At 35.5% G+C, this 15,989-nt stretch overlaps 1 protein-coding gene across 3 annotated transcripts; it reads left to right on the top strand.

The window, feature by feature from the left end:
* The first annotated feature begins 6,071 nt into the window (after positions 1-6,071).
* On the top strand, positions 6,072-15,705 carry LOC104244701 (uncharacterized). Of its 3 annotated transcripts, none has more exons than XM_009800172.2 (15): positions 6,072-6,340; positions 7,333-7,421; positions 8,140-8,206; positions 8,322-8,437; positions 9,259-9,325; positions 9,437-9,485; positions 9,611-9,696; positions 9,853-10,115; positions 10,218-10,273; positions 10,649-10,734; positions 11,595-11,687; positions 13,304-13,640; positions 13,764-14,413; positions 14,725-14,959; positions 15,277-15,705. In XM_009800172.2, exons 1-15 carry the CDS (start codon positions 6,140-6,142, stop codon positions 15,522-15,524), a joined length of 2,643 nt encoding a protein of 880 aa, XP_009798474.1. In that variant the 5' UTR covers positions 6,072-6,139; the 3' UTR covers positions 15,525-15,705. The 3 variants fall into 3 exon arrangements, with proteins under 3 accessions (XP_009798474.1, XP_009798473.1, XP_009798475.1); XM_009800171.2 differs by having other exon boundaries at positions 13,758-14,413; XM_009800173.2 differs by lacking the exon at positions 6,072-6,340 and adding an exon at positions 7,130-7,135 and having other exon boundaries at positions 13,758-14,413.
* Positions 15,706-15,989: the final 284 nt, after the last annotated feature.

Raw genomic sequence — 15,989 nt, 5'->3', positions numbered from 1 at the left:
ATCACTGGTTAAATAAAATAGAGTCGACGAATATATAATATCATATGTATAATTCAAATGTAACATGTATAACTATATATAATTAATCTTAGAATATTCAGAAATTTAGTGTAGTGGTCCAAATTGTTGGTGCTATTTGTAAGGTCCTTGTTACCTTATGTCAATGAAATGTAGCTTAAGAAGAGAAAAGCCAAACAATAGCAAGGTCCCCTCTATGTCATTTTACACAAATATGTGTATTGTGACACATCCTTATGTAGGAAAATAATTGACAAAAACCTAACTATAGTTTATAGGTATGTCATTTTTCAATATTACTTTTACGTACAAGATTCTTTAGCACAAGATCGGCAAAAAAAAAGAAGTTACATTTCAAGAGTTCTATTTGGAAGAATTATTCGAACATTCTTCGTACGTAGCATAATTTCTTTCTCATTTTTATCAACGAACATTATTGAGAGAATAATTGTATCAAGGGAAAAAATTAGACATTTTTCTCTAACGAGTGGGAGGTAAACAGATAATTCCTTAAATTTTGGTCATTATTTTGTTAGCAGCTAATAATATAATCAAGTATTGAATATTTTACCTAAATTGGTGCGCATTAACGGGTGACATAAGATTTGATTTTAGTTAGTACTTAAAGGCAGGGCTTAGCGGTCAATAAAGTACATAAGCGAAAACCATAACAAATTAAGGTCCAGCACACAATATACACACAATAATTATTAGGTGATGTCTTTCCGTAGGCCTAAGCTTTGGTGGATAATGGATAGAGTTACTTATACTTAAGGTTGATAGAAAACAAATATCGAGTGAAATAATTGAGTCAACTTGTCATTCTATTATTTTCTTACATATTGAACCCCGCACTATACCTAAAAGAATGAAAACCTCAGTAATCAACGCATATATAAATTTTACCTACTGTTGAAAACCAGAAAAATCTAGTAGCGGAGTCACATGTATTCAAGGGTTGTCAACCAACACCTCTGCATCTGAAAAGTTATATTGCATAGTTAGGTAAAAAAAAAAAATCTTAGGTGCATATACTATATATGTACACCTCTTAGCTTTTCCGTGGGTTTACTTCTTTATATTTTGATCCCACTTAAAAAAATTCTGACTCCGACGTGGATAAAACCTAAGCTACTATAGCTACAAGAATTTGATTGCTTAACAAAGCATTAAACTTATATTAACGATATCCTTCACACTAATGTATCACACGTGTCCATCACTTATGGTCAGTGGAGAATTTTGTGGAAATGTAACCACTTATTGAATGACAAATCTAAAAATTTAGCCTATGTAAGACTGATATTTACCCTAGCTAGGGGACTGGTAATTGGATCAGATTGTTGGGAAAATGGGGAACAAATGAGAAGTATAATTGGCATCCACAAAAGTGTCTGGGGGAAGGAGGATAGACTTTGTTCCCATTTGGAAAGAAAAATTTTATTTTGTGTCTCTTACACTAGTTATATAAGGTAATTTTTTTGTCTTACAGTTTTGTGGATTCAGATTTCTGTAGACCCAGAAGTGTAAGATTGGGGTCCACAAATTTATGAGACAAAAAGGAGCCTCATACAACTAGTGTAAGTTGCATAAGACACAAAATAAAACTTCTCCATTTGGAATGTTAATCTTGATTGCGACAGCAGCACCAAAATACATTCTTAACAGAAATATATTTTAAGTTCCTACACCTAAAAAATATGGGTACTCAAGTAGATTTTTTCCTCAAACAATGATGCCTGACGAGAATAAAAGCTTATTTTTATTTGATATTTATATTAAATTAATTATAATGATGATATAAGGTGAAAACGTGTAGAGTAGTTAGTAATAATGATGTATGTAAAACCACATATTTACTTATGTATTTATTGAAATATTACAAATAGTAGATGTGGATAATTTTTTTGCTCATGAAAACTTACTTTACATCGGGAAGCTTATGAAATAGTGATATATTAGAATCTTAATAATTTCATGGACTACATATGGTCACTTAACTATGAGCACCACAAAATAACTTGGCCGAATTTGTCCATGTTCCGCCTACCAGAAGCTGATGTGGCATTATATATTAGCCCACATGGAATTGAGTAATATACAGAAAAGGCAGTTCATAGCACAAATAAATTTGCATTTATCTAGGGTTCGGAATAGAACCGCATCCATATGAGTGTGATATAGACAGACTAGGAATTAAGTGATATCAAAATTAAAAATAAATCCGACCCACAACAACATGATTTAATCTAGAAGACCTGGGGCCCTCCTTACTTTATAAGAGCAACTAAATCCAAAATAGCCGCCCACCTAAGTGCTTAAATTAAAAATAATAGATTAATATATATATATATATATAGTTGGTCCAAGTAAAGGTTAGTTTTGAAGATTGACAAAGGAACTCAGACATGAACCAGGTTCATTCTAGTGGAGCACAGATATGTATAGACTTAAGCATGTGAGATGCACATAAAGGAGATGAATTTAACTTGAAAGAAGTAATATATCTTGATCATGATCGAAAATGTTGCATATTGGATAAGGAGAAGGACTCCTTACTCAAAGAGAACACGGTTTGAGAAGGATGGAGTTAGATGTTGAGATCAACTAGAACTCTTCCACCAAGGAAGAGTAGCATCAGAATTCTAGTCAATCTTTATTTATTAACTCTATAAATATCAATGTTGTCCTCTTTTACAGGTAACGCACATAAGCAGAAGTTAAATGTGAATTGAGAGCAAAATAGCAAGGCAATTTGTGTGTGATTCAAGCGTGCAAACCTGAAGCTACTTGAACCAGATAGAAGAACCAGTTCCAAGTGTCTGCCTTTTATTCTAGTTCAATTGTAGTAGGCGTTTTCATATTGTACCTTTCAACTTTATTTAGAAGTAATTGTATTAGATACTCAGAGTTTTCAAGTTAGAGTTAACTTGAAGTTGTGGCAACAGTTAAGGCTGTGTGCTACAACGGGATTAGAGTTAGTCCTAGGTTTACAAAAGAGTTTTTGTAAATGCAATTTTTGGCTCAGTGATTTTAGTGGAGAGTTTGGGAAAATCTTACTAGAAAGTAGGTCGTGATTTTTTCACCTTTTGAGCAAGGTGTTTTCCACGTAAAATCTTTGTGTTCTTTAATTTCCGTACTTATTATTTCGCAACAGTAGTAGTTGGAACACATAGAAGAATCAGGTCCTTCCATAATCAATTTAAGCGAACAATTGGACACCACACAAATCATCCCTCTCTTGTGTGGTATTGAAGTACAAAATATCATATATGTATAACGAAGTATAATTAGTTTGTAGTTTTTATATATTGACTAGAAAATAAAAACAGTGAATCCGATCGACTATTCATATAGAGATCCCGTTTATAAAAAGGGAAATTTTCGTTCCTATACCATATAAGAAACTATATTACCAAATATGTTCATAGTTTACATATTACCCGGCATGCTAATAGTATTTCTACAAAATATAGACAATTCATTAAATAAGGAATCATTGTAGCTGTAGGCTTCCTTATTTAGGGGCGTTAATATTGGAGAATTAAATATTCTTCCAGATACTTGACCACCTCACTCACGTATCAAACCACACCCCACGATTTCCTCTTCAATCACCCACGGTTTCCTCTTCTAAAACCAGCGAAAATCTGTAACCCCTCCATCATTGACAACCATTAAAAAGCTTTGTAGTTTTGAATTCGAATTTGGATTTTTAAAAGACATTTGTTTGTTTGGATTGGATGTTGTTGCAAAGAATTGAGAATTCTCTCTACGTCTCTCTCTATCTCTCAATCCCAAATTTCAGTAATACAAAGCAAAGGAAAAGAGAGCAGCAATTCCACCATTGACAGCCATTAAAAAGATTTGAATTCAAATTTGGATTTTCAAAAATCATTATTTGTTTGGATTGGGTGTTGTTGAAAATATTTGGGAATATAGTTTGGAATTTATTTCTCAATTTTGAGAGGTTTTGGTGAAGATTAGACTTGGTTTTGGCTGAATTTCAGATTGAAACTCGACGACGACGACGACGACGAAGAAGAAGAAGAAGAAGAAGAAGAAGAAGAAGAAGAAGAAGACATGACATACATTATATTGCAGAAATTGTAGACTGTTGTTTATTTATTTTTCTTTTATTCATTTACCTATTGTATGAAAGTTGAACAACATTGTATAAAAATTATATTTAAGTGATATTATATTATAGTTGCATAAAACTTAGTAGAAATAATGTACGAAAATTGTAGATAAGTTATATAATATACAATTAGTTGTATGAAATTTATTTTTACTACGTATAAATCAGATACAAAATATACAAAAGAGATATTGTATAAATTTTGTATAAAATTTGTATGTAAGTTTTATGTTATTGTAGTTGTATTTAACTGGGTGGAAATAGTGTGTAAAAGTTGTAAAAAATTGTAGATAAGTTGTATTCCTCTATAACGGAAGATGTTGGTATATCAAGTAACTTTAGTGTTCCAGATGAACATGCATGAAAATAAAGATAAATTCTGTTATGAACAGTTTGTAGAAATTTTGTAGATAATTTGTAGAAACATTGAAATTCTGTATTTTCATATTAATTTTTCAAATGATATGTAATTTTATTGTAGAATAAATGTAAAAATTTTGTAGATATTGTGAAAATCCATACTGATATACGTCATAGTTAAATGAATAAAAGAATACAATTTTATGGTAGTAAATTGTGCATCCACACCTCATGCTCAGTTCTGCAAAGTCAAGAAGACATTTTGTGCATCCGCACTCAACTCACGTAACTTTACAAATCCACAAGCAACTAGAAAATTAGTCATGTGCCTCACTTTACTTTACAATCCTCGAGCAACTAAATAAATGGTCATGTGCCTGGCTTTTGACTATAGCAACTTGATCAATAGATGAAGCACAACCTAATTTCAATTCCTCAATTCTGTATCCCCGAAAACAAGTCATTGTGAGTCTTATTTGACTCATTCCTCACATTCAACCTATTCTACAAATTTACGCCTCTTTAAATACAATACAACCATACTTTCTTGAATTTAAAGGTATAGCAATATATATAACTTAAAAAACATCTTCTCCTCTACACAAGTTAGCTCCAAAACAGACGAAGTGGAATAACAAGCTACCATCAAAACTTTTAATACAAAAGCACAAAGCTCAAAAATAAATAAACAACAGAATACATCTTTTCTACAAATTTTCTATAATTTTTGCAATATAATGTTTGTCATGTCTTCTTCTTCTTTTTCTTCGAGTTTCAATCTGAAATTCAGCCAAAACCAAGTCTAATCTTCACCAAAACCCTTCAAAATTGAGATATAAACTCCAAACCATATTCCTAATTATTTGCAACAACACCCAATCCAAACAAATAATGATTTTTGAAAATCCAAATTCGAATTCAAAGCTTTTTAATGGTTGTCAATGGTGGAATTGCTGCTCTATTTTCCTTTCCTCTCATATTACTAAAATTTGGGATTGAGAGATAGGGAGAGACGTAGAGAGAATTCTCAATTCTTTGCAACAATATTCAATCCAAACAAACAATATTTTTTGAAAACCCAAATTCGAATTCAAAATTTCAAAGTTTTTTAATGGTTGTTAGTGGTGGAAGGGTTACAAATTTTCGCTGGTTTTAGAAGAGGAAATTGTGGGTGATTGAAGAGGAAATCGTGGGGATTTGGAGAGAGAAACTTGGGGGAGTGGGAATATTAAGGTTGAGTAAAATTAGGAGACTAATTAATACCATTAAAATCCTAAAATGGTACATAAATGGTAATTAGGTATATAAAAAGTAATTATATTAAAAGTTAAGCATGGAGGGTAATATAGTTTATATATGGCATATGAATGTAAAAATTCTTTATAAAAATGACATCATCCCCTTCCGTCGTTCTCAAACATCCTCGATAACATTGGCACAAGTACAAATTGGGTTTAGGATCCAAAACAAATGGGCCTTAACAGTTCTAAACACCAGTAAATTAGCCGGCCCAAATTTGATTCAATTCAGCTAAATAAACCCCAGAAAAGAAATCTTCAGTTTCCCTCTTTTCTACCCACCTACAGCAAAAAAGATTCGAATTTGCAGCAGCCATTAAAGATGGGTGGGAGAGGAAGGTCTCGAACTCAAAGAAAACACTTTCGACAGAACAGAGAAAATGTTTGGAAACGCAGCAAACATGATGAAGACAACAATGTTACTACTACAAATGATGACAACAACAAAGAACAACAACCTAGTAATAAAACCCATTGGGAACCATTTGCCACTCAAAATCTTGCCTTTGACGAGTATTATAAGGTAATTAGTTTTATCTTTTTGGTTGGGATGTGGCACAATGGAATCAATGCAGACTTAGCTAAACATAAGGCAAAAAGATCCATAATTTCTACTAATTGGGAATATGTTTTTAGCCTTGTTAGAGAACTTCTAATATTATTATTTTTGTTATTATTACTATTATTTATATATATTGAACTTATTTGTCAGCTTTATTTTTGTTTGGTATGATGACGGCATGAGTTGAGCTTAAATGGAGAAGTGAGGATTCATTAGCCGACCCCAACTTGTTTGGGATTGAGGCCTAGTTGTTGTTGCAGTTGCTATTGATCAAGAAGGAAATCCAAAAGGAACTTGAACTTTTGGTGCAATCGCCTGGGAATTGAGAGAATTAAATTTTACTAAAATAATTTCATTAGCTCCCGAGGTATTATAATGAAATTGTGATACGCTTCTAGTGGGGTATTTGAAAGAAATAGATTAATTAGTAGATTGTTTCTCACACATATATATTTAATAATTCATATCATATTCAAAAATAAAAAATAAGTAAAAAACACGTTGATAATATCAAATATGGAGGCCCCAATAGTTTTAGTTCATCATGGTTAGGGACCCTATTGCTGAGATAATAACTTCTATACGAAATGCGGATATGGATCGAAAAAGGGTGGTTCGAATAGCATCTACTAATATTAACAAAAATATTGCTCAAATACTTTTGTGGTTGTTGGTATTTGGGATGTGGGTATGTGCTTATATGTTTAGATGGATTATGGGGTTTGAATATTTCTTGCCTTTGATGAGTATTATAAGGTAAAAAGTTTTTATCTTTTTGGTATTTGGGATGTATTGATGTGCTTAATGTTTAGTTGGATTATGGGGTTTGAATATTTCTTGCCTTTGATGAGTACTATAAGGTAAAAGGGTTCCCTTTTTTAGGTTTTTGGGATGTGGGTATGTGCCTATATGTTTATTTGGGTAATGGGGTTTGAGTATTTTTTTTGTTGTAGGAGCAAGGAATAGTACCAACTGACGAGTGGGATGCTTTTGTTGGCTGTCTTAGAACTCCTTTGCCTGCTGCATTCAGGATCAACTCCAGGTTTATGTGTATCCTTTCTTTGAGTTTTAGATTGTTTCTTGATATTTGTTTTGATGGAACTGTAATGACTCTAGTTGAAGTATAGTTTAATGAATGCTTGCTCTTTCCTTATCGTTGTCTTTCTGGCTTTAAAGTTAGTTGGATTTGGACAAGATTAGATTTTTGTGCTTCTTTTTTTTTGGGTTGAAAATAAGCTACGTGTGCTATGTGTTACAAAAGTTGACAGAAAAGTGCAGTTAAAGTCGTGAACTTCTGAGTATTTCCCTTACAAAGTTTTCACAAGCGCTAGTAGCACAATATGTAAAGCTTCATTTCATGTGCTTCTTATGGTACAATGGCTTTTACTACGTTCGACCCAAATTTGGCGGTGGATACCCCCTTATCACAATTGCATGAGCATGACAAAGGCACCTTGTTCAAAGTGGCTATGTGCTGCTATTAGCATATACCTATAATAACCTAATTTCATTGTTTCTTAGTATTATTTGAGGTGCTTCTTTTAGAAATTTTAAAGTTTGATTTTAAAAGAAAGTGCATTGCTCTAATATAAGGGGTTAAATATAGCAAATTCTCCTGCTTAGTTCCAAGTAGTATGTGAGATTGAAGGAACTTGTTTGTGGTAGCCTACTCCTATCAAAAGTTTTTAGAACTCTTAAGACCAAATCAACTTCTGCTAAAATTAAATTCTATTGAACTTCCCATTTTGTTAATGTTGCAGTAGCCAGTGCTATATGGATATTCGGACCAAGTTGGAGAATGATTTTATGAAAACTCTTCAGGCAGAGGTTGATCAGCTGAATTATGTTCACCTTTCATTATGAGCTCCTGCATTACATATGCAGTTTTTAGAGGATAATCACTCTATCGCTTACTGTTCCTATATTTTTATTTATGATTCAGGGCGTAGATGGGAGTGAGGTCGAGGGAATAAAACCATTACCTTGGTACCCAGAGAATCTTGCTTGGCAGTCTAATTTTTCACGCAACCAGTTGAGGAAAAACCAAATACTTGAGAGGTTAGTAATGCAGTGTCTGTTTATGTGTTATAACTTTCTGTAGACTCAATTGATAATTTTTTAGTGAGAGATCATTTAAAGGTATATGACAAAAAGTAGCAGGTGGCTTTCTCAAAATGATTGTTACAGGGTGCTAACTGCTACACTTTGCTCCCAGGGCTTTGGTCTAGTAGTAAGAGTGTAGTTTGTGATGTGTGGGTTAGGCGCGCGTCACAAATTTGAACCTTGCTTTAGACAATAGCCTGGTATTTAAGTGGAGAAGGGTTGAGGGGCGAGCCCATCATCCCCTGAGTTTTGAATCGTGCGCCAATGACCTTCGGGGATTTTCTCTGTTATAAGAAAAGTAAAGAGGTCAATATTTTGGGGCGGACTTTAACAGAAAGGAGATTGAACAAAGTAGGATGGAGGGAGTATAAATTTTTTCATTGTGACTTATCCCAAAGAAAAAAACTCACTGCTGACAGCGCATATGGGATCTTACATTACAATCGAGATAAATTTTTCTAATTATTTCATAGATATTGTTGAAGAAGAATGACATGCAAAATAATAAATTTTGCAATTTTATTTATTTATTTAATTATTTTTTCATCTAAAAAAATAAAGTTGCACATTTTGCTTTTATTTAGTGCACAGTGTGAACTATTTTGGAGAGGAAGTTAAGGAGAAAATTTGTATAGCTAAGATGACTATCAGAAATTAATGAATCCCGTTATTTCATCAGAATCTGTATGTAGTCAAGAAGCGATTGGACCTATTATTGAAGACAACTTGTGATTGTTTCTGCTCAACAATTTGAGGTCATGGCTATTAACTTTCAGGTTCCATGAGTTCTTGAAGCTACAAAATGAAATTGGAAACATTACAAGACAGGAGGCCGTTAGCATGGTTGGTCAAGTTGACCTTCATCTCTCTGTGTTTCCATGTTGGAGTATCCCATTGCGGATTTGTTTGATATATCTCCTTTATTGACTTTTACTTCTGACTGCTTTGATTCAGGTTCCTCCCCTGTTCTTGGATGTCCGTCCAGAACATTTTGCTCTTGACAGTAAGTAATTTGTATGGATTTTAGCTTATATTTGCATGTTATGTTCTATTTGGGTAGGTTATGCAAAATTTCACATATTCATTCTGAATGCTTTCTGTATCTTGACTATTCCTATAATCATGCAGTGTGTGCAGCTCCCGGTTCGAAAACATTTCAGTTGCTTGAGATGATACACCACTTGGCTGACCCAGGGACATTACCTAGTGGAATGGTCTTCTTCCTTCTTTAGCTCTATTTTCAAGTCATGGATTCCTATGCACTTTTGTGTTTGCCTTTTTCAAATGTCCAATCTTTCTTGCTTTCATGTGAACTCTCTGCACCTTTATAACATCGTCTTGGTTCTTTTTGGAATGACTCTTATATATAGGTCTTAGCAAATGATGTTGATGTCCAAAGGTGTAACCTTCTTATTCACCAAACAAAGAGAATGTCTACTGCCAACTTGATCGTCACAAACCATGAAGCGCAGAACTTCCCGAGCTGTCATTTAAATAGAAATTTTGCAAATGGTTCTGAGACACAAAAGAGGGAATTAGATATTAATCAGCTTCAATTTGATCGTGTCTTGTGCGATGTTCCATGTAGTGGTGATGGCACTTTGCGCAAGGCTCCTGACATATGGAGGAAATGGTAGTTATTATGTACTATTGTAGTCCGTATCACTCTCGTTTTACTGCATATGATGGTTTCTAATGCCCACCTTCTCCCTCCCTGTATGTTTGCATCATACAGGAATACTGGAAATGGTAATGGTCTGCACGGGCTACAGATTCAGATAGCAATGCGAGGTACCTTGCTCTCTCTCTCTCTCTCTCTCTCTCTCTCTCTCTCTCTCTCTCTTTGTTACACTTATTCAGAGACAAGTTTACGTCATTGTGCATTTCTCAATCTCTTCTCACAGTTTTTACTAATTAATAGTTTTCTGTATGTAATACTAATACCTTTTTGTTTGATATTATTTCTAGTACTTTTACATTTATTTCGTATATTGTTGGCCTGAAATGAATTTAAATAGAGAAACATGATATGTGAGGATTCATATAACTGACCGACCCCAATTTGTTTGGGACTGGTATAAGCCTTATACAATGCTATTTGATGTCTTTTTACTTTACTGAGCCACCTTCCATAGATATGTGATTGGTTAAAAACATATATTGCAGGATTGTCTTTGCTTAAAGTAGGTGGAAGGATGGTTTATTCAACTTGCTCGATGAATCCCATTGAGAATGAGGCCGCGGTTGCTGAGGTAACTCATTAGGAAGAATGCTGGCATATCAATTAGCATTTCATTGCTTTATATTACTTTTTTTATTCGACATTAACAACTATGCCTCAATCCCAAGCTAGATAGACTCTGTTCTATAAATCTCAGGATCCATGTCTTCATCAGTCCATCGAGGCCCTTCTCGATCCCAATGTTCAATAATTTAGGTTCTTCAACACTAGGAGCTCTCTACATGTTCTACTGGCACACTTTTTTTAACAAGATTAAAAGACTCAAAATTGGACCTGTAGTCGAGTATGGAGCATTCCAAAAGACGGGCAACCTGATACAATATAGTTCTTATAGAACCTATCATGAAAATACCCCTAGAGGGGGGTAAGGCTAAGCAGAGCTAAAGGGTTTCCCACAAGATACAAAATTTATCAAGTGACTGATCTTGGTTGACTGTGGTAGGGGTCTAGGGGAGACCTAGAAAAAAGGAACCTCTAATGGAGCTTTAGGTCCTTGCATTTGCTGCACTATTTTCGTTGTCGGATGCCATGCTGGATTTTCTTCCTTCCATTTCTATCCTATTCCACCTTCGGGTTATTTGAATTCATGTATTGCATGTATTGTTTTCATGTGGACTGTTGATATGAAGCAAATACACTTTCTGTTTGATTCGTTAGTATGATTATCTGTCTTGTTGCATCAGCTTCAATCCTTTAATAACCCTTTCTTGTCCATATCAGTTAATTTAAACTGGCAGGAGAAGTGCTTGGTATTGTTGACCGATATAAGGTTCAACTTTGAAATCTTGGTTTATTCTTTGCTTGGTGTACAATTTGAAAGTACTTTAAAACTTGCTTTCGCTCCTCCCAAGCTGTCTTTTGATATTGCAGGTCTTGCGGAGATGTGGGGGGTCCGTTGAACTCGTTGATGTGTCCAGTGAGCTTCCTCAGCTTGTTCGCAGGCCAGGTCTTAAAAAATGGAAGGTATGGTAATTCTTTTTCATCCTTAACTTTCATGTCTTTTCTCCATGTTATGTGATCTCTATATTACAGTTGGGATCTATATGCAACCCCCCCCCCCCCCCCCGCGACGGTACCAGAGGGTCCCGACCGTTATAATCTGAGAGAGAACTTTGTGCTTGGAGATGCATTCTGCATCCACAGAATGATCTCCTTTTTCAGCTAATGTCACGTGATTGTGGGATTTTGTGCGTATCAAGCTCATGATGCTATTAGTCTATATCTGTAACACCTCAGACTTTAGACAAAGTCCCGCATCGGCAAAACACAAGAGAGATACTGGGTATATAAGTTAACAAGTCTTAGACCCTAGTGACACGTTTTAAACCCGTGAGGGCCTAGGTCCAGAGTGGACAATAATACTAGCGGGCTGAGCTGTTACAGATGGTATCAGAGCCACTCTTGTGTCAGCCATGCCGATGGTGGGTCAGAGTTCAACTGAGTTTAGGCAAATCCCGGTTAGGCGGGGCAAACCTCAGTGCTGAGTCTAGGCGAATCCCATGCGGTGGGGCAAACCTCAGCGAGGACGCTGAGTCCATAAGAGGGGGTGTATGTAACACCCCCCAGACTTTAGACAAAGCCCCACATCGGCAAAGCACAAGAGAGATGCTGAGTATATAAGTTAACAAGCCTTAGACCCTAGTGACGCGTTTTAAACCCGTGAGGGCCTAGGCCCAGAGCGGACAATATTACTAGCGGGCTGGGCTGTTACAATATCGGAAGGTGGGGCGACCTAAATGTTCTCACATAATAGTCTATGTGGTGAACAAGAGGAAATAAGTATGATTACAGCAACTTTGATATAATAAGGTTGGAATATATTCCCTTCTCTGATATGAAACTGAAATTGGTTCATGAGATTTTGGTTAAGGCTGAGTTTTCCTTTTGCTACTACTTTCTAATAGTTCGCATGCGTGGAGCTTTAACCATGTTGAGGGACGTAAGGATTGGGAATTTTGTGTTCACGAGGATGAGAATGCATTCCTTTTCCAAGTGTTTCGCACAGCTTTCTGTGTTATTGTTTTCTTCTGTGGGTGGCATATAAAATTTAATAGCCCTGCCATCCCAATTTTTTTGACGGTGTTTGACTGGGCATGGAGTTTAAGAAAAATACAAAGATGTTTGACACATTGACTGAATATGCATAAAATACCAAAAGTATCCTAGTACCGAGCTATTTGCTAGTGGACCCCGGAACAGGTCATGTCAATGTAACAGTGGAAATGTAAAAGTTACTAATTAGTTTATAAATATAGAAATATGTCAATCTTTTGGAAGGACAAAAAAAGTAAAGAGTGGCAAACAAATTGGGATGAAGCAAGTATTCCACTGTATGATTCTTGTACTGCTCTTAAGAATGATAGGAAGTGATCACATGAATTGCTTTTAGTCATCTGGACGGCTTTTTAATGATCTTGTCTGTATTTACAAGTTCTATTGATCTTTTAGTAGCGTGGCCGCCAGGAGCATGAACAAAGATTAAAATAATTTTTAAAGAGTTTTAATTCCCTATGCGTTAGACAGATTCCATTGCTTGTACTGCATGATTTTATCTGATGTTTGTTCATCTGTACGTGCAGGTTCGAGATAAAGGAATGTGGTATGCTTCTTACAAAGCTGTTCCGGATAATCGCAGAGGTGGTGTTGTTCCCGGGATGTTCCCATCTGGCAAAACCTATGCGGATGCATCTGAGCAAAATGATGATGCAACTAGAGCTCAATTGTCTGATAATGGAAATAATGATACTTCTGAAAATGACATGCCGGTGTTGGAGGATTCTGCAGCTGCAGCTACAATCTTGGATGATGAGGAAGTTTCAACTCTCCCGCTGGAACGTTGTATGAGGATAGTGCCGCATGATCAGAATAGTGGAGCCTTTTTTATTGCTGTATTTCACAAGCTTTCTCCTTTGCCAGGTGAGCTTAAAGTTTAAACACCCATAGTTTCATTAGTACATTAATCAGAAAATTGGATCATTTGATTTCTTTCTGTATTTACGTAACTGTTATGGTACATTTTTCCTTTTCTGGCAGCTTCAGCCTTTCAGCAGAAGAAACCTGTCTCTCTGCGGGAGAAGTTGAATTCCAGTAATATTCAAGCTGAAAGTTTAACAACTAAGGTTAAAGAAGATGAGAATGTTGAGGATGTTAAGCCAGTGGATTCTGTTGGTAATGAAGATGTGACTATGGATGATGCTGATATTCAAGCTGAAAGTTTAACAACCGAGGTTAAAGAAGATGTAAATGTTGCGGATGTTAAGCCAGTGGGTTCTGTTGGTAGCGAAGAGACGACTACAGTTGATGCTGGTAATGGGACAGATGAAACTATTTTGGATGCTGAGCCCAGTGAAACGTTGGAGAAAAAAGAGAAAGACGAAACTCAACCTTCTACTGATACAAGAGCTGAGCCTGAGACTAATAGAGGGAAAAGAAAATTACAAATGCAAGGCAAGTGGAGAGGGGTTGACCCGGTTATATTCTACAAAGAGGAGGCAGTTGTGGGTAAGATAAAGGATTTCTATGGTATCAAGGATTCTTTTCCATTTGAAGGACATCTAATTACTAGGAATAGCGATATGAACCATGTGAAGAGAGTTTATTATGTGTCGAAGTCTGTGAAGGAAGTTCTGCATCTCAATTTTCTAGCTGGTCAGCAGCTTAAAATTGCTTCAGTTGGGCTCAAGATGTTTGTAAGTCTATCCGAATTTGACACTTGATTTCTCTTTGTGGGATTTTTTCCCAAATTTGACACAACTTCTCTTCGTGGGGATTTTGTTACACTTGACACTTCTCTTCATAGGGTTAGTGTCATAATAGTAAAAATTGCACCAGCAATAATTATGTCACGATCCGAAACTAGTCCCCCTTTTTTATTTTTATTTTTCCCTTAAAAGGATAAAGATTAAGGAGCGAGAAGAGAGAGGGTCTTTCTTTTCTCATATCTTCTTTCCTATTGCACCTTTTAGATGACCTTTTTGCTTTGAATCTTTCCTTATTGCAGGAGCGCCAAACATCAAAAGATGGTGCATCTGCACCATGTATATTCCGCATATCATCTGAAGCGTTGCCTTTAATGCTGCCATACTTAACAAAACAAATATTATACGCATCTCCTGCGGACTTCAAGCATCTTTTGCAGTACAAGAGCATTAAACTTGGTGATTTTGTTGATGCTGGATTTGGTGAAAAAGCCTCACAGCTGTTGATGGGTTGTTGTGTCGTGGTTCTGAACAAAGGTTAGATGTGATATAGTGTTTGGCTGTCACCTTACTTGCAAATACTGAAATCATTATTTGCATGTTAAAGTTTGGCCGTCAGTTTTGCAAATACCAAATTTCAGTGTTTGAAATACTGGTGAAATGTTGAAAAACTTGTTTGTGAAATTCATGTCCGACACAACTTTAACTTCCAAATACTCTCTATAAATGTCAACTTCGAATACTCTTTTTTCAACTTCAACCAGATGTTAACGTCTATGTATGATGCTTCATTTCCTAGCAAAAAATCCTCATTGCTTTGCTTCTGATTAAGTTTGGTTGATCGTTTCTTGTAGACAATAAGACGCTGTCAGAAGCTCAAGCGGATCCATCAACTATCGCTATAGGATGCTGGAGAGGCAGGTCTAATATCTCAGTGATGGTCACTGCACTTGATTGCCAAGAGCTGCTGGAGAGGATGTCAATGGGTGTGGAGGAGGAAACAGATTCGTCCTTGCCGGAAACCAAGACATTAACTGCAGAGGCAGATGAAATAGTTGAAGCAGAGGAAGGTGAAGTTAAAGAAGACACAAAACAACCATGAGAGACTAAAACTAACAATTTTGGAAACTGTTATAGGTGTACCATGATTGTGAATTTCTTAATTGTTTGTTTGTAGGTTGCTTCAGTTTATTCAATATATCTACAACAAAAATTTTAAGATGAAGATAATTTGTATACTTTAACAGTATGTTGAAGAATTGAGTATCATATTCTGCAGCAAATTTCTAGTTAGTACAAATAGCAGCATATGATATTGGGAAAAAGAGGGCTATAAAATGCAAACATTTATGGGTCGATGGATTCTTTTGATTTTTGAATTTTGTCCACAAATCAAGCGACATTGGAAAGATTAGAAATAGTACTACAAAGTAAAGAAACAGGGCCATAAAAATGCAAACAATTACCGTTCCAAGGCTTTGATTTAATGGTAAAAATGTAGCACGTGATATATGAATTAGAAGTGCGTTATGGTTTCAACCTTACCACAGCCAAAATATCGACGATC

The sequence above is a fragment of the Nicotiana sylvestris genome, chromosome 5 (assembly GCF_000393655.2).
Source record: "Nicotiana sylvestris chromosome 5, ASM39365v2, whole genome shotgun sequence".
NCBI classification, from domain to species: domain Eukaryota; kingdom Viridiplantae; phylum Streptophyta; class Magnoliopsida; order Solanales; family Solanaceae; genus Nicotiana; species Nicotiana sylvestris.
The sequence above is the reverse complement of the archived record's forward strand: the minus strand, read 5'-3'. Positions and strand labels throughout refer to the sequence as shown.